The 22823-nt window shown below is 39.8% G+C and overlaps 1 protein-coding gene and 1 long non-coding RNA gene across 2 annotated transcripts in view; one reads left to right on the forward strand and one right to left on the reverse strand.

Annotated features, from left to right (window-relative positions):
• The first annotated feature begins 5422 nt into the window (after positions 1-5422).
• Positions 5423-22823, forward strand: part of LOC135263733 (gap junction delta-2 protein-like) — a 36244-nt gene continuing 18843 nt past the window's right edge. The window contains exon 1 of the mRNA XM_064352073.1: positions 5423-6748. Within this exon, the coding sequence (XP_064208143.1) occupies positions 6678-6748 (71 nt within the window). The 5' untranslated portion in view covers positions 5423-6677. The remainder of the gene's footprint in view (positions 6749-22823) is intronic.
• Positions 18768-20974, reverse strand: LOC135263735 (uncharacterized). Its single transcript, XR_010332531.1, has 3 exons — positions 20831-20974; positions 19624-19767; positions 18768-18960 (listed from the first exon to the last, which is right to left on the reverse strand). It is a non-coding gene; the product is annotated as an uncharacterized LOC135263735 (long non-coding RNA).

Consider the following 22823-nt stretch of genomic DNA (forward strand, 5'->3'; position numbering starts at 1 on the left):
AAAAATGAAGGAATTTACACAAAAAATATTCAACATCTAATCTAAAGACAAAGGTTCAAACTATCTTAACAAATAATGAATGTTACAGACATGGACAGGTTACAGTCACACAAGAAATGAATGAAGGAAAAATACCTAACCACATCTTTTTCATCCCAAGAAAACCAATATCAAATGTGCAAAAACCGAAATACAGCCAAATATTCCAAAAAAAGACGTAAAAATGTCAAGTGAAGCTGTAAGGCAAAAACCTCAGACCCTGCACACACTAACACAGAAACACCAGGCCCAGGTGCAAGGTTCAAATTTCTCACATGGCAACAGTTGATATCACCCCCTGGATGCCCACTGCAACAGATGTTTAGCGGTTGAAGTTAAGCACCGAAGAACTCTGCGTAGAAAAGTCCATTTTTAAGTTTTTCATTTTTAAGTTGTTCCAAGAGGGGAAGGAGAGATGTTTTAGAGAAAGGGGCGGCTTAATTGTCCTGACTGGGTAAGATGTAGGGGCAGGGGCAGACAAGGACATATTTTCTTATCTGAAACCTGGCAAATTAACGTATTACAGTATTAACGGCTAATGTTGTTGGAAGCAGGGCTAAGCACAAGGATATTATTATCAAAAGAGTCATTGTCTGTCTTCATAAAAAGACCAACCATGATTATGTTAGGAGGTAATCCAACTCAGCTAAGGAATACCCCTAAAATATAGAAGTTTACATTTGCTTCCAACAACAGGGGAGTTATTTGTAGACAAATGACAATTAAATCCTGCCAGCTGTAATCTTCATTTTCAGGCAAAATATTTTTGATGTAACAAAACTAAATCAATCTTGGTTTCCACCTGAAAATGGAATGGCTCCAAAAAATGTAGATTTAAGTTATCAGGCCTCAACAAGCATTATCTCTATAGGCATTCCAGGGGAATTTCACTTTATAACACTTCTGCTTCTCATGACTGATATTGTTCTTCTAATGAATGTGTTGCCCTTCATTTTTCGATTAGTTATTTCATTTTAAATGTCTAACGTTAGAAAGAAAGACCTATTTTTTTAGCGCAAGTCCACGTTGTAGTACAGTTTCCGGTTTTTTCTTCTTCTTCGATTTTGTTTAGCGGCAAAATTGAGAAGAAGCAAACTAAGACATTCTGTTAATGTAGCATTGACATCAAACAAACTAACGTCTGCTAGCTTTTGTTTGATGCGATATCGCTGTAATAATGAGGTGCATTGTATCCGGTTGTTATAATGCCCTCGCTAAACTTAGCTTGAAAGCACATTTTCATAGTTTTCCATGTGATGCAACTTTGTGCCAGACAAGATAACAGCCGAAGAAGTTTGCAAACGAGAATTAAGGATATGCAGCGACCACTTTGAAGCCACCGACTATCAAGGCGACCGTCTTAAGCCTGGAGCTGTACCCACCGTTTTCCCATCGTTGGTCGAACCGCTCAAGGTAGGTACTAAGCGGGCTGGCTAACCCTATCGCATCTGTCTGTGATACATAAGATGTCTACCACCAGTTGCCGTTTGTCCTGGGAATAGCCTGTGGTTCCTCGATCTCGGCCCACTCCTGACTCGTACGATTTCTGTCTCGCACGATCAGCCTGCAAATTAGCCAGCTCTTCTGTGTATTCCGGCTCAAATCGATAGGGCACAACAATCCCATGATCAAAAACAAAATCTCCTTCGTTCTCAGACATGTTCGGTTTCGCTAGCTAGTAGTCATACAACACTATTTTTACGACCAACCTAATGTTATTGTCTGCAGGTACGCCCACATCAGAAGTCACGCAATAATATGCATCCTCGAGTTCAACACTAAACTGCCTGGGTCTACTTCCTGCATTTGTAAAGGAAAACAACAAAACAGCGTAAAATATTAACATAATGAAATAACTAATCGAAAAAAGAAGGGCAGCACATTGATTAGAAGGACAATATCAGTCATGAGAAGCAGAAGCGTTATAAAGTGAAATTCCCCTTTAAGATTTTCTATCAATGATTTCAATTAAATGTCACAGATTGTATTCAAACTTACAACAACATGATCTTTGTGCATTTTTCTAGCCATGCTTGATCTCTGGGTTTCCTCCAGGAAAGGTAACAGAGTAATGAAACTTTCAAAAGAGAGAGAATCCCAGGACATTGTATACATTTAGAAGACCTCCGTCATGACCCTAATTGCCCAATGGCATTCCGTGCTTGTAGGGGAAAGAAGGCAGAGATAGAACAGAAAGTTTGCCAGATCAAATTATATTTCTGTTTCTCAAAGGTGGTAATCTAAAAGAAGATAGCTGAAAAATATTCTGACAAGATCTAGTAAAGATTACAGCAGTCGCCATTACACTGTGCAAAAGTGACAAAATCACCACGTTTATGTGACATGTCATGTTGGCCAATCAAAGAAAAAATCATGGCAAAGGAAAATGCACCATTTTGAGATGACAGTTTCCTTTCTAGCTCTTATACAGTTATCTAGGTATATGCATATGCCTTTGTTCACACTACCACATGCTATTGGGTAGTTAAGCTAGCAGCTCTGTTACATGTTGTTCTGCTACTCCCCAGCACTGCCAACTGCATGCAGACAGCAAATGAAGCTTCGAAGATGAAAAATATATTTTTATTTGAGCTAAAATAACCATTTATTTTACACCCATCCATGATTAATCAAAATGTTGTTTTTTGTGACCTGACCCACCCGATCTGCAGATAAACTGCAGGGTCCACTGATTTACAGCCAACCCGCACATCACTATTGAAAACACAGCAATCTTCATTCAGACTGAGGAACCACATAATTATGGCATGTCCATTTATCAGTTCAGGGGATGGATGAATTTAAGTTTTATAGCCAAATCTGACCAATCCTTGCCCATTTAGGGGGTACCCTATTTGAGGCTTTATAACTCCAAATGTGAGCATGACAGAGACGTGAATAATGGCTTAAATGTGATGTTACAGTATGTGATGTTTTCTTGTATGGGGATAGGACAACATTAAAACAATATTCAACCGTCCACCACGTTGTGGCAAAGTTCTAGTTGAGGTCACATCCGGTGCATTAAACACAAATACTACTTAGCAAACAAACGAACGCTCATGTTACAGTGTGAAATATCCTCATTATAAAAACCACTAACCTATTTAAAGACACTCAATTCCAAAAATAACGCATATAACCAAAATATTTTCAGCAGTAACACTTACATTTGGATGATGAAATGTTTCCTCTGTTCAGTAGATAAAGACAGAGACAGGATCAATGCTGTTGCTCCCCAGTTCTAACTTACTCCAGAAAACAATATATCAGCTAGGTCTATCAGCAAGCGTATGCCTTAGCCATGCTCAGAATTTCTCAAGAATAATAATATTTTCCAAGTATTGATGAAAGTCATCGATAACATTTCGCCAAGTGCAGTGTCCTTTACTGCTAACACAGACTGACTGTGCAATGCAGCTATAATGAGACAAAACTTACGCTTAGTTACGCTTAGCTATAAAACACTTTTCCAAAAGTAAAATTAGACATACTATACATCGTTAGAAAGCTTATTCTGTCACCTATTAGATCGATTAATTGTTATTCAAGCCAGATTGTGCTACAAAAGACGACAACACCGTAAACAAAGTGTGGTATTACGCACAGTTATTTTGGAAGGTACCCAGTCGTCACAAATCAGCGTCTATTTCACAAACGGATTGTTCAAGACAATACATGACCACTCAGTCTCAGGAAGGGACATCTCTACGTGTAAAACCAATGGTAAGGTTGTATATTTATTCTATATTCAGTCACAGATATTGACAGTAGAATGACATGGTATATATTTTTTTTAAATTACTCTTGTTTATTTCAGTGTACAGTGAGCAGCGTTTCTCCCAGCTGTACTGGCATACCTTCAGTTATTGTTGGCTTTATCTTGTTGCTACAATGAAATACAAATGTTTAGGGGTAAAAGAATGTTTTCATGTATGCACAGATAGACACTATATTTGCGTGGGAGGTGTAGTTACAGGTGAGACTGCAGGGAAGGGGTGCTTGGAAAATGGATGACCAGCGCACCAATGGTAGCACTGAAAAACTCTGTATTCGCCATAGTTGTCCTGAATCATCTACTAATAAAGGTAGAAAACAGTTTGTGTTTTCAACTCATAATTTGATTGCAGGAGTACAGAATATCTGAACTGAGCAATCTAGGCACGCCGGCATGCTGTCCACTAGGGGCATTGCTCAGAGGGGTTAAACACAGTTTATCCTGTGAGGCTGTACCTCAGAGGGAATCCCAGCCTGTACGCCTGGGAATGGTGAGATTGTTTAATTCATTTCTAAAAATCATGTATTTCTGGAGTTCAATGAAAATTTATTTCTCTTATGCCTTTGACTCTAGGACATAGGAAACCACAGTGAATAAGCACTGAGCTGTTGTGGATTATATATAAGGATGGATCTGATTGATAATAATATCTTTACTTGTATAGCACTTTACCAGCAGTACAGTGCAAATTGTTTCAGAAAATACACAATACTATTGCTTGAGTAATGTGAAGGCTGTATAGTGTATAGTACAAATGCGTCACAAATGAAATCAGCCTGCAATCAGAATTCCCTTTCATTGCTGCACCAGCTCCTGTGTGTGCACGCATGTGTAAGCCAGTGATGAGCTCCTTCCAATCAGCAAGCAGTGCTGCAATCAGTTGGCTGAGGCCATGTGGTCACGTTTCAAAAACACAGCTGTGATGTCATGACCGTTTGGGACTGCTGCACAAGAAAACTGAGCATTCTGGTCCTTCTCAGGTAGTTGCTCTGACTCCAAATCTGACCTGAATAAAACCCCATTTTAAGGAGCATCTGCCTGGGGCCAGAGGCAGCCACACTCTCACACTCTGCATAATTGTGTGTCTACCATCAGTCTGACAGCAAATCTGCATGTGCTTGCAAAACCCTAAAGACCCTAAAGCTTTCATTCACTAATGAGAAACCTCAGATTCAAACTCAGATGGGAGGACATGAGTGTGTGTGTGTGTGTGTAAGTAAGATGGAGGGAATGTGAATATCGGTTTGCATGTATAGGTGATACAGAGTGCGGTGTATCCAGATAATTGAGTATCCAGAACACAGTAGCAAAATCAGTAATCTAATAAAATTAGAGTTTCAATGTCATCAAGCTTTGTGAAAAATATACTGCTGCATGCCCTGAGCTACAAGAGGAAGGGAAGAAGAAATGGTAGCTCAGGGACAGTAAATTAAAAGTACAACATGGTAGAGCTAAGTAAAGGTGTGGGAACAGCTGGAGGGATGGTAGCAGATATAGAGGTGTGAAATAGACAGGATACAGGGGGAATGGGGGAGGGAGGCGAGAAGAGCAGAGAGATGGGGGAGGGAGCAGAGCTGCAATTCCACTCTAATCCGCCTGACACACAGAAGAGCCTGCGCCTGTGCGCACAAGCATGAGAGACCAGGTGGAAGGGAAGGTGATGAGAGAGGGAGGGGGAGAGAGAAATCAGCTCAGACCACATACTGGGTGAGAGGACTGCAGAAGGAAGGAGGGAGGGCTGCAAAATCCCTGATTCTGACATTGAAGCAGAGTACAGAGAGAGGCAGAGAGAGAGAACCACACAAAGGAGAAGCATCAGAGACGCAGCAGACAAGCAGCCCAAGCGCAGTATTACCAGAGAGAGAGAGAGCCAAAGAGAGGAAGCGAGCAAGACGAGAGAGAGAGAGACAGATAGAGAGGAGGGAGGGTGGTGCAATCACAGAGGTTGACAGAGAGAAAGAACAGAATAGAGGAAGATACATGGAAAGCAGGAGGGAAAAAGAGGAGAGATGAAGATGAACAAGGAGGGAGAGAGCAAGGGCAGGAGGGAGGATGGAGCAGATAGCTGAGTCTAATAGGACAGACACTGATTTCTGCTTTCCACTACATGTATGACTGCACAGACTGGGTGGAATATAACAGGGACAATATAGGACACTGAAGAGCTGGCGTGTGTGTAAGTGTCTGTGTGTGTGTGTGTGTGTGTGTGTGTGTGCGTGTATGTGTATGTGCGTGTGTGTGTTACTGCGTGTGTAAGGGTTTTGCTGGCTTGGCTGGGGCTGGGTAAGAGCTATGGTCTGGGTTACACAATTGAGTGTGTGTGTGTAGTGTGGAGATGACAGGATGAGAGAGGATGTAGGTTTGTATGTGTGTACATGCAATTTGTATGCAGGTGAGCAGAGAAATCAATGTGGTGAGAAAAGAGAATATAGTGAACATTCGAGGAACGTAGACGCTCAGCACAGGAGTACGCGGTTCACAGTGAAAGGAACTGGTGCATTGTAAATGTGGGGAGGGCCTGGGATCTAGGGCTGGGGGAGTGGGGCAGAGAGAAGGGGGGGGGGGGGGGACAGGAATTGTGGGACTGTGGTAGTATCACCAGTACAGGGGAGGGAGAGGACAGAGTCGTGTAAAGGTTGTGAAAGCGTCCACGGCCCTTGGCATATTATCAGAAGAGGCGCACACCTGAATGCTAGCCCAATGTCGAGCCAACTGGGAGCCTACAGAGAAAGAGTAGTAAGAGCACCGAGAGGGGTTCAGGGTGGAGTGGATGCTCTGCTTTGGGTGTGCCTGTGAGCCTAGGAGACAAGGGCTCTAGAACATTCCTGTTTCAGCCAGTGGCCCACATTCTTCAGTGACCATGGGAGAGTGGACCATTCTGGAGCGGTTGCTAGAGGCTGCTGTACAGCAACACTCTACCATGATCGGCCGGTAAGCACCCTTTTGCTATAGCTCTAATCCTTGAACATACAGACTCATATGCATGTGTGTATGTGTTTGTGTGCATGTATTTGCATTATAGATGAGTGTGGGTTATCCTGGCACATACTCTCTCTGTGCCCTGATGTTTGGACAGGCTGACTGTTCACCATGTGCAAATGTGAGGAATACACTAAGATACATTTTGATTGGTTGCAAGAAGCACCAGCTTCACTGCGGCTCTGGGAATCCCTCCCTTTCTTCTGTTCTCCTTCTCCAGAAATGAGCCAGCAGCAGGTAATTGATAGAAAATAATCAATTGAAGATGAGTCAATAGCACATAATCAATAGCAGCCATTATAAGGGCAGGAGGCTATCACTGACTGGACAGAGACAATTTTGTCTGTCACATCAGTGTATCAGTGCGAAAAGGAGACTGAATGTGCTTACTTGAGTGACAGCATTACTGTAGAGAAAATGTTACCATGGAAACAGCATTACCATAAGGGCAGCATTACTGTAGTGCCAGCATTACTGCAGAGACAGTGTTACTGTAGGGGCAGTGTTACTGCAGCCTTTTATATTATGGAAGTGTTTTTTCACTTAAATGATGTATCACTGACTCTAAGTTCTTAATGTTTGTCAGTGACACAAACAATATTCACATTACATGGGATCTGTCCTGCTGTACAAACCTTTCTCTCACCCGACTATACAGCTCTCACTCTCCCCTTTCATACTGCCTTACGCGAGTGAAGTGATTTTTCTCCCTCTCTTGTAAGGAAGTGATCTTTCACTGTGTTGTATGAGCTCACTAGCTCATGTTTGAATATCTGCATGTATTTGTGTGTTTGAGAGCGAAAGCAAGAACCAGAGAGGTCAAGTATGTGTTTTTCTGAGTGTGTGCATCTGTGATGCAATGTGTGTATGGTGGGTGGGTGTTTGTGCACTTGTACTTTTCTGATTGTGTGCAGTGTGTGAGTGTGCCGTGTGGCAGAGTTTGTGTCTGTGAGTGTTTGTGTAGTAGAGTGGTGTGTTTATGCATTTCTGAGTGTGAGTGTGTGGCACATTGTGTTTGTTTATTTTTGAATGTAAGTGTCCGTGTAGCAGAGTGTAAGCTTGGGTTTTTCCGAGTGTGAGTGTGTGTTTGTGTATTTCTGAGGCTGTATACCTAGTTGTCAGTATAGATGGATGCAGGAGTTATTTGTGTTGCAGATGGCACATTTATCCAGGTGGTGTGTTACAGTGTTATGGAGAATGCAGAGAGGAAAGGTCATGTACGGAGTTCTCCCACAGAAATATTGCAAGTCTTGGTGGGAAGAGGTAAATTGAAGGGAGAGAAACAGTTAGATCTGGGGCATGACGTAACAATGCCTGTGTTGTTAATGCAACACTTTTGTTGAACACAAACTACACAATATACAGCAGTAAATAGTATAACTGTTGTAGTACAATTGTGGTTGGTTTTGAGCTGCTGCCTTCCATTCTTCTGAATCTCTCATAGAACATTTCCAGTGTTCCATGTCCTCCACTGAAGGTCGATTTTTACCAACATATCTTTAAAAGACAGCAGTGATTTTTCATGAATTTATGAATCTAAAAATTATTGTGCTCTGTTGCACCACTATATTCAATTGGGTCAATATTTTTGTGTTTGGCTCTTGATAGGAGTGTCAATATAGCTACGGAATTTTATCAATTTCTATTGTGCCATTTTGCAATTATTTGCATTTTTGTGATAAGCAATACCCACATTAATTATTTGAACCCGGATGACGTCAATTGGCATCATAAAACAACAGTGTTGTAAATGAGAATTTGTTCTTAATCACTTTTACCTGGTTAAATAAAAAAATTAAAACACTCCCTCTGTTAAATAACTCTCTGAATGTAGGATCATTCTCTTATTTTATGCTGTGAAGATTTGTGTCTCTCAATTACGACAAATCGACTGACAATAAAATCAGGTTTGCATTTGAAAACCACAATTAAATTTAACTAAATTTCAGCTGTTTCGTCACCAACAGTACTAGCTTCTGAAAACAGGCACAAAGCACAGAGCATGCAATTCTAATACTTCAGAAACATGTTTCAGTGATAAACATTATTAGTAGAACTATCACTGAATGCCATGATACTTCATTCTAAGGATGAAGATGATGGTCAGGAGGTGAAAGTGAAAATGCACTGGGGGTGATTATTTCCATGAAACATAACGTGCAATTGATGGTCAAGTGAAACTGAAACCAATGAATTCACACTATTTTGATGGATTAAGTGTTGTTTATGGTTTGTGTAATGAAATACAAACATTACTATGTATTCATTCCACTACTATATTGACGATTATAACCAGACCTGGGTCAAATACAAATATGTATTTGTATTTGAAAATGTAGTGAAATACATATGAAATACATATTTTCATGGAAAACAAAATACCTTCCCAAATAGTATTTAAAATACATTCCTTTAAATAAATACTTTCCAGGGAAATAAAATACTTTAGTATTTAGAGCCTTTTAAAAATACATTAAAATACACATACAATTTTAAAATATGTTGAAATATTTCTGTGATAGACAACAGAAATGACTGAGCCAGCAATAATGTAGGCTTCCCAGAGTTCTTTGTACAATCTTTGTGAGTGGCCCTCGATGATGATGTCAGTGAGTTATAATACTGAGGGCACTCCAGGGGAATTATTGGGGCAAGGGGTTGAATTTGGATTATGGGCAAGGGTAGCCTACACTGGCAGTTTTAAACAACCCATGTGCTGCCTCCAACAGACAGTAGCCTAAATACCTGTACATGTCTTTGCATGGGGGGATGGCAAACTCAGACTTCTTGATAAGTTACTTGCCAGTTTATTTGTACTCATGCAATCTTTTTAATGTTAGTGACCTTTAACTGTATTTCCTCTTTTTTCTGTAATATTCAACAGCCATATGCACAGTTCCATCTTTTACATTTTGTAAGGTTAGACACTGATAAAATAAAATTCAGCCGTGCATACTCACTACCAATTAACCCTTTTGTGCCAAATCTGGCCCATCCTTTCCCATTTAGGGGGTACCCTATTTAAAGCTTCATAACTCGAGATGTGTACACCACAGAGACTTGAAAATGCTATGTGACTGCAATCTCAACCCTTCCATTGTACCTTTAAAGCTTCACTAGATGTGTACACACAGAATTGAAATGGGATTTCTATTGTAACATGCTGTATTTTTGAATATAATTCAGTAGTTAGCTAGCAAGCTAGCCAGGATAAAAAGCATTCTGTGAGACCATTTTGACCCAAAGCCCAGCTGAATTTTAATATTGGCTAGGTGACGGCGAACCTATCATAAAGCTCTAGCTGGCATGTTCAGAGGGTCTTGGAAAAATGCTATGTCTACACTGCATGACCGCACCATTTTAAAAAGCAAGACGGGCTAGGGTGACTAATTTGATTGAGTTATGGTTTTGAGATTTGAGGTTATGTAGATTTCTTAAATAATGTAATGACAAAAATGACCAAAATTGGTGCTGATTGTATGGTATAAAACAAGAATGAACTATTTTTTCCTTGATACAGTTGTTGGTTTCATAGAATTAACGACCAGAGGTTTTTTGCTTAACAACGGTGCAAATAGAGCTACCAACCAGAGTTTTTGCATAACAACGGTCCAAGTAGAACTACCAACAAGAGATTTGCTTGACAACGGTGCATGGAATGGATGGGAGTACAAAGGAATCTTGGAAACAAATATTAGGCAAATGTGATTTCAGTGCTGACTTTGTACTTGGCAGGATTGTTTTGTTTGTTTGCTGAACAGGTTACCCTACAGGGTTGGAGTCCTGATCTATGTGGTCACTTCTGGCACTACGATCTTTACTTCACTCTAGTGTGTTTTTCTGCACCTCTGCACCTTGAACTGATGCACTTGTTGTACGTCGCTCTGGATAAGAGCATCTGCTAAATGCCTGTAATATAATGTAATGTAGGCAAATAGATTGTCCTTGCTGTTTTAAGCATCAGTTTGAAGCCACATCAATTACAGACTTGGCACATGGGACGAGTTGGATCCACAGGCCCATCATTTATATGTCATGCATTCCGAAAAATGCTTCAACAGAAGATGCACCCATGTTTCCTTGCTCAAGCGTCCTTCGGGAGCTTCCTAGTTCCTTCAAGGAGTATTTCATTGGTTGGAATCATAGACATGCATACTTAACTAGACAGGCAAGCATGCCTGCAGCTCACCTAAGTTTGTGAAGTCCTGGAAGTAAGCCTGTACTGCTCATGCTGAGGGTAAAACATTGGAGCTCCAATTAAAATGAATGGGGATTATCAGACTTTTCAAGGCAAAATAAAATGATTGTTACATTTCACATGAAAAGCAGACTGTAATATATATGTAATAAAATATGTACATTTTAATAAATATTTTCCCAAGGCTTCTGGACCAAAACAACTTTTGTTTCACAAAAACTGCTATACATAATGAAATTTAATAATAAAAATTAAAAATGACAGATGAGGTTTTTTTTTTAGTTAAAACCCCTTGGTTTTCTGCATTGAATTCTGTCCTCAACATAGGCAGTAGAGGCTGTTTCACTGCCAGGCCCCTCCAACCCTCCCCAGTTCCAATGTATGCTCTATGGTTGGAATGTCCTCAAACGATTTCCGGGTCGGTCAAGGACCTAGGACACAAGGATGAATAAAACAAATGAGTGGAATGAGCCCCAGACATCAATTTCACATAATTTTGACGTTTAGCCTTCCATACTAGGAAAGGGTGCAAGGAAAGGAAGCAAAGATCGATGAAATAAATGATTGGAATGAGCCCCAGATCTAACTGTCAATACACATACCGAGTTTCATAGCTTTATGCCGAACTGTTTTTTGTGAGAAGCCACACCCACTGCAAATTCATTGGCTTGTCGTTCGGCCACATTTTTACATAACAAAAACAGAAGTAATACCTATATACAGGTTTGTGAGTTTAAACAAAATCCCAAATTTCATACAAATTGGTTAATTTTTGTAGGAGCAGAAGCATGGTAAGTGTTTTTCAAAACATTCTAAATGATTGAAAATACAATATGGTGGTCTTATGTTTCCTTGAGGAATATTTGTTCTTTGTGAGCAGGGACATCTATTGACATTGTTTTCAAGTCTCTAGGTCAAACAGTGCATGAGTTATGTTTATTTAATAATTGTAGCTTAAACTGACTATTATAGTGCCACCAAGTGGTCAATCCCCATATACTGGTTTTCCAGTGCCATCCCCTATCAATATGATAATAATCAGCCAAGTGGGTAAGGAAGAACTCAAAAGTAATGGATGAGTGAATAAAATACAAAATGGCAGCCAATTCAAGATGGCACTGACCCTATAATCACATACAGTACAAGCCAAAAGTATTAGGCCGCCTGTGGTTGTAAAAAAAAAATACCTTAGGTAGAGAAGAATTCAGTTAATATGCGCATTTATTAAATAAAAAAATTGTACATATATAAAATATAAAAACACAATCCTCTATTTTTGGCCACTGAGCAGCTCCACTGGAGGGAGAGGACTTTTTTTTTTTAGCCAATTGAATCAGGGGATGATTAGGTGGATTAGGTTTTTGTGAGAGCCAGATTTGGGATTTTAGCCAGGACATTGGGGAACCCCCTACTCTTCGCGATAAGTGTCATGGGATCGTTAATGACCACAGTGAGTCAGGACCTCAGTTTAACATCTCATCCGAAAGACGGCATCTCCTACAGCACAGTGTCCCTGTCACTGCACTGGGGCATTGGGGTTTATTTGACCAGAAGGAAGATTGCCCCCTGCTGGCCAACACCACTTCCAGCTGCAACTCAGTATTCCCTGGTGGTCTCCCATTCAAGTACTAACCAAGCCCACACTTGCTTAGCTTCAGCCAGTCGCCAGGAATGCGTGGTGGTACGGCTGCTGATACATCCATCACTCTCGTTCTTTGTCGGATAGCTCTTACACAGCCTGGAGGTTTGTTTTGGGTCATTGTCCTGTTGAAAAACAAATGACGGCCCAACTAAGCGCAAACCAGATGGAATGGCGTATCGCTGCAGAATGCTGTGGTAGCCATGCTGGTTAAGTGTGCCTTCAATTCTAAATAAATCGGCAAGAGTGTCACCAGCAAAGCACCCCCACGCCATCATGCCTCCTCCCCCATGTCCTGTGCAGCAGAGGTAACTCTTGGTCTGCCTTTCCTGTGGTGATCCTCATGAGAACCTGTTTCATCATAGCTCTTCATGGTTTTTGCCACTACACTTGAATAAACTTTCAAAGGTCTTGTAATTTTCCAAATTGACTGTCATTAATTTCTTAAAGTAATGATGGACTGTCGTTTCTCTTTGCTAAGTTCAGCTGTTCTTGTCATATTACGGACTACTACCACCAGAAATTATGGCCTTCTACCCAATAGGGCTATTTAACACCCACCCTACCTTGTCATAACACAACTGGTAGACATTAGGCATCAATGAGGAAAGACATTTCACAGATTAACTCTTAAAGGCACACATTTACTATGTGTACCTTTAAAATGATGATTTAATCATTGTGCTTCAACATTCTCCACGTCTAAATTTCACTGAATTTCTAAATGAAAACTACTTGTTGGGGGTGAATTTCAAAAAACATATTTTTTTTAGGGCTGTCAATCGATTAAAATATTTAATCGCAATTAATCGCACGATTGTCCATAGTTAATCGTGATTAATCACAAATTAATCACATTTTTTATCTGTTCAAAATGTACCTTAAAGGGATATTTTTCAGGTGTTTAATACTCTTACCAACATGGGAGTGGACAAATATGCTTGCTTTATTTATTATTAGAAATCAATTAACAACCCAAAAGAATGACAAATATTGTCCATAAACCCTCAAAGATACTGCATTTAGCATAACAAAATATTCTCAAATCATAACATGGCAAACCCAAGCCCAACAGGCAACAACAGATGGGCATATTGACCTGCTAAATTTAACATTAGTACTTAGTAATAGGAGTACTCACACAATGTAGTGTGTCCAACTTTACGCTTATAAAGGTTCACTAAAACATCTCGTTTTTTTTTTTTAAGCATTAACACAAAGCGATGGACCTCAATGCACTCCAACAACAGACACATTGTACAACAAGTACATTGGTCAGCTAAATTTCCCGTTACTCAAAGATCATTCCCTGGATCCCTCGCACTTCTAAAGCAAATCACACAACGTAATTGTGTCCAACCTCACATGGGGAAAATAAAGGCTCACAAAAACATCCCTTTCTACTATGTGGGATCAAAACAGGATGATACAAAATAAAACAAACAATAAATAAAGTGAGCAGGAAACAGTGGAAAGGGAGTATAATACAGAATTAGGACTCAAACTAGGATATTGCAGTTAGGCTATACTTCCATTTCTTTGGATACAGCAGTTAGGCTATACTTCTATTTCTTTGCACCGAGCCAGTTGCTTAAACAGACAAGTCTGTTTACATTGTCGGACGACAGGGCAACTCCCTTCTTCTGAACAATATGCTGAGACAATGAAAAACTGCGTTCACGCTGTTTTACTCGGGAAAACATGGATTCCCACAGAAAACGCTGCTTTATTTTATTGTTAAGGAATATATTAAATGAGTAAATAGAGTGAAACCGTGAAACTAGTTAGGCTGCAGTAGTACTGAAATGTAAATATGGTATCACTGTCAGGTGTTTCGTTATATCATTTGCAGCATTTATTTCTGAGCAAAATAAGTTTTCTAGCTAAGCTGGCCAGCGAAAAAAGTTGCTGATGGATATCGTAACTTTTAAATTTCACATATTGCTATAATGAATGGGAAACATAAAAGATATTAACGCATATCACATAATCACACACCCAAATGAAAATGCATGAAAAGCCTAAATACACCATTTTTCTTTCTTACCACGAACTACAAATGCCGCCATTTATCTTAATGTGACGTCACTAATCTGGAAGTCGGAAAAGTCGGAGCACAGAAATGATGCTCGAATTTCCAACCTATAATTCCGAGTTCTACGACCGTTCAGTTGCTTATTTCACAAGTCGCACCTCGTTTTTTGCTAGTTCCGAGGTGTCTTGAATGCAGCATCAGGGTCGGGCAAACGTTCTTCATTACAGATAATTAATTAAAATTTTTGTTTTGTGAAGACATTAATACATAGAAAAATATAATAGTGAAGTTGATGCCTAAGAAACTAATTTAGAAAATTTCAGCATAATCCTTTAGATCAAAATGTCTTTAAGATCATGAGAAACATACATTCAGTCAGGTATGTCCAAACTTTTGACTGGTACTGTACATTGAAAACGTGTTTTTTTATGAGATATAGGCTCATAGGCACCTGGTGACCTGGTGGCTGCTTAGTCTGAACAGGCTTTTAAATCAGAAATAATTGTTTAGTCTTCGATCTATCAGTTGCTTTCAGAGTCCTGAGCATGGCAGGATGGCAGAGGGAGGAGGAAGTGGATGGCCAGGACTCCCAGTACAGCATGGAGGGGGGGAGAATGAGGTGAAAGGCCAATCCTCCCAGTTCAGGATGGTAAGGGGGAGAATGAGGTGAAAGCCCAAACTCCCCAGTTTGGGTTTCTAGAAAGGCATAAAAAGACAGAGAGAAGAACATGCACATACATAGACACACGTATAGGCTATAGGCTTATATATACTTCAAACGTATTGTCCTTGGGTCGTTTGTGGCCTGCTGCAAGGCATAGGAATTTAGAGTGGCACTTAAGGTAGTACCATAATTTTAGTTATGCTAGAGAAAACTCTCTTCCCTTCAGTCGAAAAGGTCTAGTTATGGCTGGAATTTTATACGAATTGACAGGAGAAGCATTTTAAGTGTTTTCATAAAATTCAAAATGGTAGAAAATACAATATAGTACCTTTGGAATGTATTCAGATCCATTCACTTTTTCCACATTTTGTTGTTACAGCCTCATTCTAAAATTGATTGAATTCATTTGTATGCTCATTAATCTACACACAATACCCCATAATGACAAAGCCTTTTTTTGTTTTGAAATCTTAGCAAATTTATTAAAAATAAAAAACTGAAATATCACATTTACATAAATATTCAGACCCTGCTATGACACTCAAAATTGAGCTCATGTGCCTCCATACTTGAGATGTTTCTAAAACTTGATTGGAGCCCACCTGTGGTAAATTCAATTGATTGGACATTATTTGGAAAGGTACACACCTGTCTATATAAGGTCCCACAGTTGACAAGCCATGAAGTTCAAGGAATTGTCCTCAGAGACAGGATTGTGTTGAGGTACAGATCTGGGGAAGAGTACAAAAAACTTTCTGCAGCATTGAAGGTCCTGAAGAACACTGTAGTCTGCATCATTCTAAAATGGAAGAAGTTTGGAACCACCTCTTCCTAGAGCTGGCCACCTGGCCAAACTGAGCAACCTGGGGAGAAGGGCCTTAGTCTGGGAGGTGACCAAGAACCCATTGGCCACTCTGACAGAGCTCCAGCATTCCTCTGTGGAAATTGCAGAACCTTCCAGAAGGACAACCATCTCTGCAGCACTCTACCAATCAGGCGTTTATGGTAGAGTGGCCAGACGGAAGCCACTCCTTAGTAAAAGGCACATGAGAGCCTGCTTGGAGTTTGCCAAAAGGCATCTAAAGGACTCTCAGACCATGAGAAACAAGATTCTCTGGTCTGATGAAACCAAGATTGAACTCTTTGGCCACAATGCCAAGCGTCTGGAGGAAACCAGGCACCGCTCATCACCTGGTCAATACCATCCCTACGATGAAGCATGGTGGTGGCAGCATCATTCTGTGGGGATGTTTTTCAGTGACAGGCTCCGGGAGACTAGTCAGGATCGAGGGAAAGATGAACGGAGCAAATTAAAGAGAGATCCTTGATGAAAACCTCTGCCAGAGCTCTCAGAACCTTAGACTGGGGCGAAGGTTTACCTTCCAACAGGACAACGACCTTAAGCACACAGCCAAGAAAATGCAGGAGTGGCTTTGGGACAAGTCTGTGAATGTCCTTGAGTGGCTCAACCAGAGCCCGGACTTGAACCTGATCGAACATTTTTTGAGAGACCTGAAAATAGCTGTGCAGCAACGCTCCCCATCCAACCTGACAGAGCTTGAGCAGATCTGCAGAGAAGAATGGGAGAAATACCCCAAATACAGATGTGCCAGGCTTGTAGCGGCATACCCAAGAAGACTCAAGGCTGTAATCGCTGCCAAAGGTGCCTCAAAGTACTGAGTAAAGGGTCTGAATACATATGTAAATGTGGTATTTCAGTTTTTTATGTTTAATAAATTTGCTAAAATTTATTAAGCTGTTTTTGTTGTGTCATCATGGGGTATTATGTATAGATTGATGAGAATAAAAATGAATTTAATAAATTTTATTTAAAAAAATTATAATATAAAAAGTGAAGGGGTCTGAATACTTTCCGAAAGCACTGTATAGTAGTCATATGTTTCCTTGAGGCAAATTTGTTCTTTGTGAGGAGTGATATCTACTGACATTATTTTCAAGTCTCTAGGTAAAACCCAACAGGAGTTATGACTGTTTATAATTGCAATTTCAACCAACTATTAGAGTGCCACCAAATTTGGTGTTGCGTTATTGGGTGCCATCCTCAAGCAATATATTAAGTTTCATAAGAATCAGCCAAGTGGTAACGGAATAGATGAGTAAATATAACACAAAATGGTGGCCAATTCATGATGCCACCAACCAAGGCTGTGCAGTGTGAGCAGGCCCACCTTTTTTTTTTACCAGTACAGCACTGGGCCTGACCTAATAAGCATATAACTGTGTTCCAAATGGTGGTTTTTGTCATTGTTGCAAGCAGGGCTTGTCATTAACTTTTTGGCTCACCAGTCACCATGTCTAGTAATTTTCCAAAGTCAGTCAGCAGGTTCTGGCTCTTCTGGCATGACTGCCAGTCTTCACTTGTTTCATGGTGCTGAATCCCTGCTCACAATCAGTGGTTGAAGCAGGGATGCACGAGATGACGTTGACCAGGTGGAGGATGTCAGAGCACTCCTGACTAAGCCGTCGACTTTTTAGTGATGCTGTGCAGACCTTGAGTTGACTGATGGTCCAGGATGTGTTCCACATTCACCCCAGATGCCAGGAGTACGGGTTTGAAGTGTATGATGAGTTCCTCCATATCAGAGTCTACAACAGAAGATAGCAGATGTATTAGATGAAAATTAGATAAGCTGAGTAAATTGTAATGTTGTGTATGGCCAGGGCATTCTGTATACAAAACCAACAAAACACTAATTCCCAGCATTTCTCTCTGCATCTAGCTAGTATTGGAAGCACATTATTCGCATGGCATGCAGGATGCCATGGCTCACGTCTCCGAACCAGTTATACACAATCTTTGACAGCAGGTCTATGAGGACGGATTCAGGTAGCAGTAATCACATGGTTTTAGAGTGAGACCTTTATAGTGGTTTGTCCCAATACTGTCTTCAGCATAGGCCCTGGTCTACACATTATTAAAAAAAAGAGAGAACAAAACAATTTAAGTGACTGAATTTTATGATCACATAATGTTTAAATTGTTCATATTAAACATGCATACTTCATGATTAATACAATCTATTAGGTATTTGTACCAAGATTTGTACTTGAGTATTACAGCCTGAGTGGCGGACATGCAGGAATGGACCACAGCCACAGTCACAGAGAACCTTTGCAGGGTCAAGGACAGACTGCTGAGCTGAATCAGCATGTCATGAAGAATTTGATGACTGCTCCATCCTTCATAAATACGGAGGAATGCTCAGGCCTTTGCCTTCTGCACTGTATTCCCATCTGCTTCTGATGACACTGTCTGACACGAATGAAATACATGTCATTAGTGTGAAATAAAAAGTTTTATTTAAAAAAGATTATAATTATGTTACAGATTGTGGCTTTCAAAACCCACAACATATATGATGATGACAACGATGTTAGATTGCCGATAAAAGTACGTTTATTTACAAGGGGTATGATACAAGAATTGTAGTAGGAAATGTACCAGGCCCATGCCAAGACCCACAGCCAAAAGGTCTGACATGAGGGAGGAAATCTGGGAGAAAGAGACGATGAGACTTAGCACCAAGCCAATTACGTAGACTGCATCACAGGTGCCTCCAATTATCCAATCTTCTCTCTCCGCTGGTCTGCACAAATTTGGGAGGAGCTAGACAACAGAAAGGGAAAGTGTCATAACAATACCCATAAGAAAGCAAAATCCAATAAGAGATCTCATAGTTGTTTCTTTCATTTCTCGTAGACACAAATGAGCCATTTTTAATACTAAGGTGAGACCAAAGGCTTTTTCTCCTACTTCTCAAATTCAACTCAGGAGAAACAACCACATATAATCTCATTTATGTCTTACTCTGATCAAAACAAGAGATCTCTAAATGATCTTAAATAAGTCTAATTTAGGTCTCCTGAACATGGGACCATGAGATCAGAGAAAGAGCTCAAAGAAAACTCAGCTATGACTCCTAGGATCTCATGATTCTTCTCGAATATGTCTCAGTTTTCTCATAGTGACCTCATGAAAAACAACTGCATCTCAATTCAATATTCATTCATCTTACTGAAGTCTCAAATTCATCCTCTCATTATCTCATCTTTTCTTCTAAGGGGGTTCTAGGAGCAACAATTCAGATTGAAGTGTTCTCAAAAAGATGTACAATTGAGATCTTACTACTTTCCCAAGAGTTAAAGGAAAGACTATCCTGAGCAAAAGATTTTTCCTCTGGGTAAACACTTAAAATACAACACTCACACTATCATCATTTGAATTGTCATAAGTGACCTACCATAACTATCTGCCTAGTGCCAACTATACCTGCTCTAGGTGGTGCACAGGTCGTGTAGCCTCTCAGGAAGTGGTTAAGTGCTCACAGGAAATGTACCACCCACCAAGTTCCTCCTATTATTGTTGGCATCAGAGCCTTCAGGCCAGTCTCCCCATAGCCTTTTCAGGTTTGATCTGTTCAAGCAAATTTTGTGATAAAAGCTACAGTTGAGGCCAGAAGTTTACGTACACCTAGGCTAAAAAAATTCAAACTCAATTTTTCACAACTTCACACATTTCATGTTACCATACATTTCCTGTGTTAAGTCAATTAGAGTATCTACTTTATTTCCATAAGAGGTCATTTCAAAATAATAGCTGAGAGATTTATTCCAGCTTTTATGTACTATGTCAGATTTTCAGTAGGTCAAAGGTTTACATACACTTTGTTAGTATTTGGTGGAATTGCCTTTTAATTGCTTAACTTGAATCAAATGCTTGGGGTAGCCTTCCACAAGCTTCTCACAATACTTTGCTGGAATTTCTGCTCATTCCTCCTGACAGAACTGGTGTAACTCAGTCAGGTTTGTGGGCCTCCTTGCTCAGACATGCTTTTTCAGCTCAGTCTACAAATACCCTATGGGATTCAGGTCAGGGCTTTGTGATGGCCACTCCAATACTTTCACTTTGTTGTCTTTAAGCCATTTTGTTACAATTTTGGAGGTATTCTTAGAATAATTGTCTTGCTGGAAGACCCAGTTGTGACCAAGTTTTAACTTTCTAGCTGATGTCTTGAGGTGTTGCTTCAGTATTTCTAAATAACACCCCCACAACATGATGCTGCCACCCTCATGCTTCACAGTTGGGATGGTGTTCTTCGGATTAAAAGCCTCACCCTTTTTCATCCATACATAGCGCTGATCATTATGGCCTAACAGCAGTTAGCAGTGCTAGCCTATATGAAAGTCAAAGCTTGAAAAAAGAGTTTACATTACATTATTTCACTTGCCCAGAAAATTGTAGATGCAACATTAGTGAGGACGCCATTAGGCCATATTTACTGAGTATACTGCAAATTACAGTCAGTGCCACAAAATTCTGCATCATCGCACATTTTCAATTGAGCAGGGTATTTATTAAGACTGGTTATGTAAATGAGCACAGTTGCAGTGAGTTCATTTAAACACATTGCTGGAATTTAAGGTGTGTCTTACGCATTGCAGGAAAGCAAGTTGTTTCAAGTTGTTTAATTCCGTACCCAATAGCCCAGTGGTTCCCAACCTCAGTCCTGGAGTACCCCTGTGTATGCTGGTTTTCGTTTCAACCACAATTGCAATACCAGAATTTTAACAAGTTGTTCATTTTCCTTAATTAGGTGCTTTTCATGTTTAGAGGGATTATTAACCCACTTATGCCGCATCATGTCACAAATTGCCATAAACAATAAAGTTACCATGTTCATATTGTGCTTATTGTACTTTATTGCAAACAATTACATAGAAGAGGTAACAAACTTTTTGGACCAATTGAAAGACTGAGATTAATCAATAGACCCCTGAACATGTAGCATCACGTTTAATTTCCTGAAATGTATTGACACAATGCAGGTTTGGCTCATTATCATTCGCTTTGTCTTTGAACACTTTGTTATCTTCCAGATGGTTAGTTTTAGTGGCCAGGTGTCCACACTTTGACCAATTAGAAGCCTATTGACTCCCTTCAGTCTTTAATTTGATCCATTAAAAATAATTTACCTTTTAATGTAATTGTTTGCAATGTAGCACAATAAGCACAGCGTGAACATGGGAATTTTATTCTGCATGGAAAGCTTAGCTATTTCTGACAATGTGGTTGAAGAGGGTAAATAATCCCTCTGAACACAAAGAGCACCTAATTAAGAAAAATTTACAACTTGTTATAATTCTGGAATTGCATTTGTGGTTGGAACGAAAACCAGCATACACAGGGGTACTCCAGGACTGAGGTTGGGACCCACTGCAATAGCCAACCACCTCCAGAATCATCGTCTCTCAGCTTCTTTAACTGGCAACCGTTTCTAAAGATGGAGTCGTGTTTTAAAAAGATTTTTGAAGATTCTCTCCTTTTGCAAACAGTGGAAGAGTCGCCATAAATGTAATGCAGCTGTCGTAGCCACTGCATGTTTGTACATGTGCAATTCAGTCATCTACCGCCTCCCAAAGGAAGAGAGCAACATGATGACCTTTGTGGGAAATTTTTCTAAAAAAAAAAAAAATCTGTTTTTTAGCGAGCTAAGTAAAACAAAAAACAGTCATTTTTGGTATGAGGCTTTATTTCTATTTGCAATAAATCAAATAATGCATCATTTTAAAAAGTTACCTATCCTTGAAATGTTAGTATGGTTTTCAAAGTGTATTCTCGCAGGATTGGGATGGTATTTATCCAAAGCGCTTTACAATTGATGCCTCTCATTCACCAGAGCAGTTAGAGGTTAGGTGTCTTGCTCAGGGATACTTCGACATGCCCAGGGTGGGGATCGAACCGACAACCCTCCAACTGCCAGACAACCACTCTTACCTCCTGAGCTATGTCGCCCCCAATATTTATTAAATAAATTCACTGAAATTAATTTAACTTTTTAAGTTAGTTCAGTGTTAATGTTAAATATATTCAGCTAATTTTGCTGTATTGACATAGCCTCATCTTCTGGATGCTGTGATAAATGGAAAAGCAACAGCTCTCTGGTCACAGGCATTTATAATATGACAGGTCCGTATGGTTTTTTGCTTTGTAAAATCTTACTTGGGTGAAACAAACAAAACCAGCTTTCCTCATCTGTTTGGACGTTAGCACAACTCACTTCATGGTAAGTTACGAAATTGCTTTTGTGCGTCAATGTTTATGCACCTTTTTCGTGAATAAAGCCCCATGCTTCATAATCTTAGGATGTGGCTGCTCTTACGTTACCAATGGAATTGTGTTTTCTTGAATACTGTTAGAATATGCCAGAAAAAGGTGAATTAGGATAATTATTGGGCATTTTCATTTACTGGTACAGTTATCCCCCACCTCTGATACACTCATACCGAGTAGGTGATATGAATGTAACATCGGACCTTGGTTTTAATTGTATCCGACTCAATTAAGTTATAAATGTAACTGAAACGGCTAATGACTACTGATATATCAAAGCTGTTTGAAGTAACATTTCACAGTAGCCTAAACATTTAATGAATAAAAGAGCTAAATCTGAAAACTGTTACATATACGCC

The sequence above is a fragment of the Anguilla rostrata genome, chromosome 9 (assembly GCF_018555375.3).
Source record: "Anguilla rostrata isolate EN2019 chromosome 9, ASM1855537v3, whole genome shotgun sequence".
Lineage (NCBI taxonomy): Eukaryota > Metazoa > Chordata > Actinopteri > Anguilliformes > Anguillidae > Anguilla > Anguilla rostrata.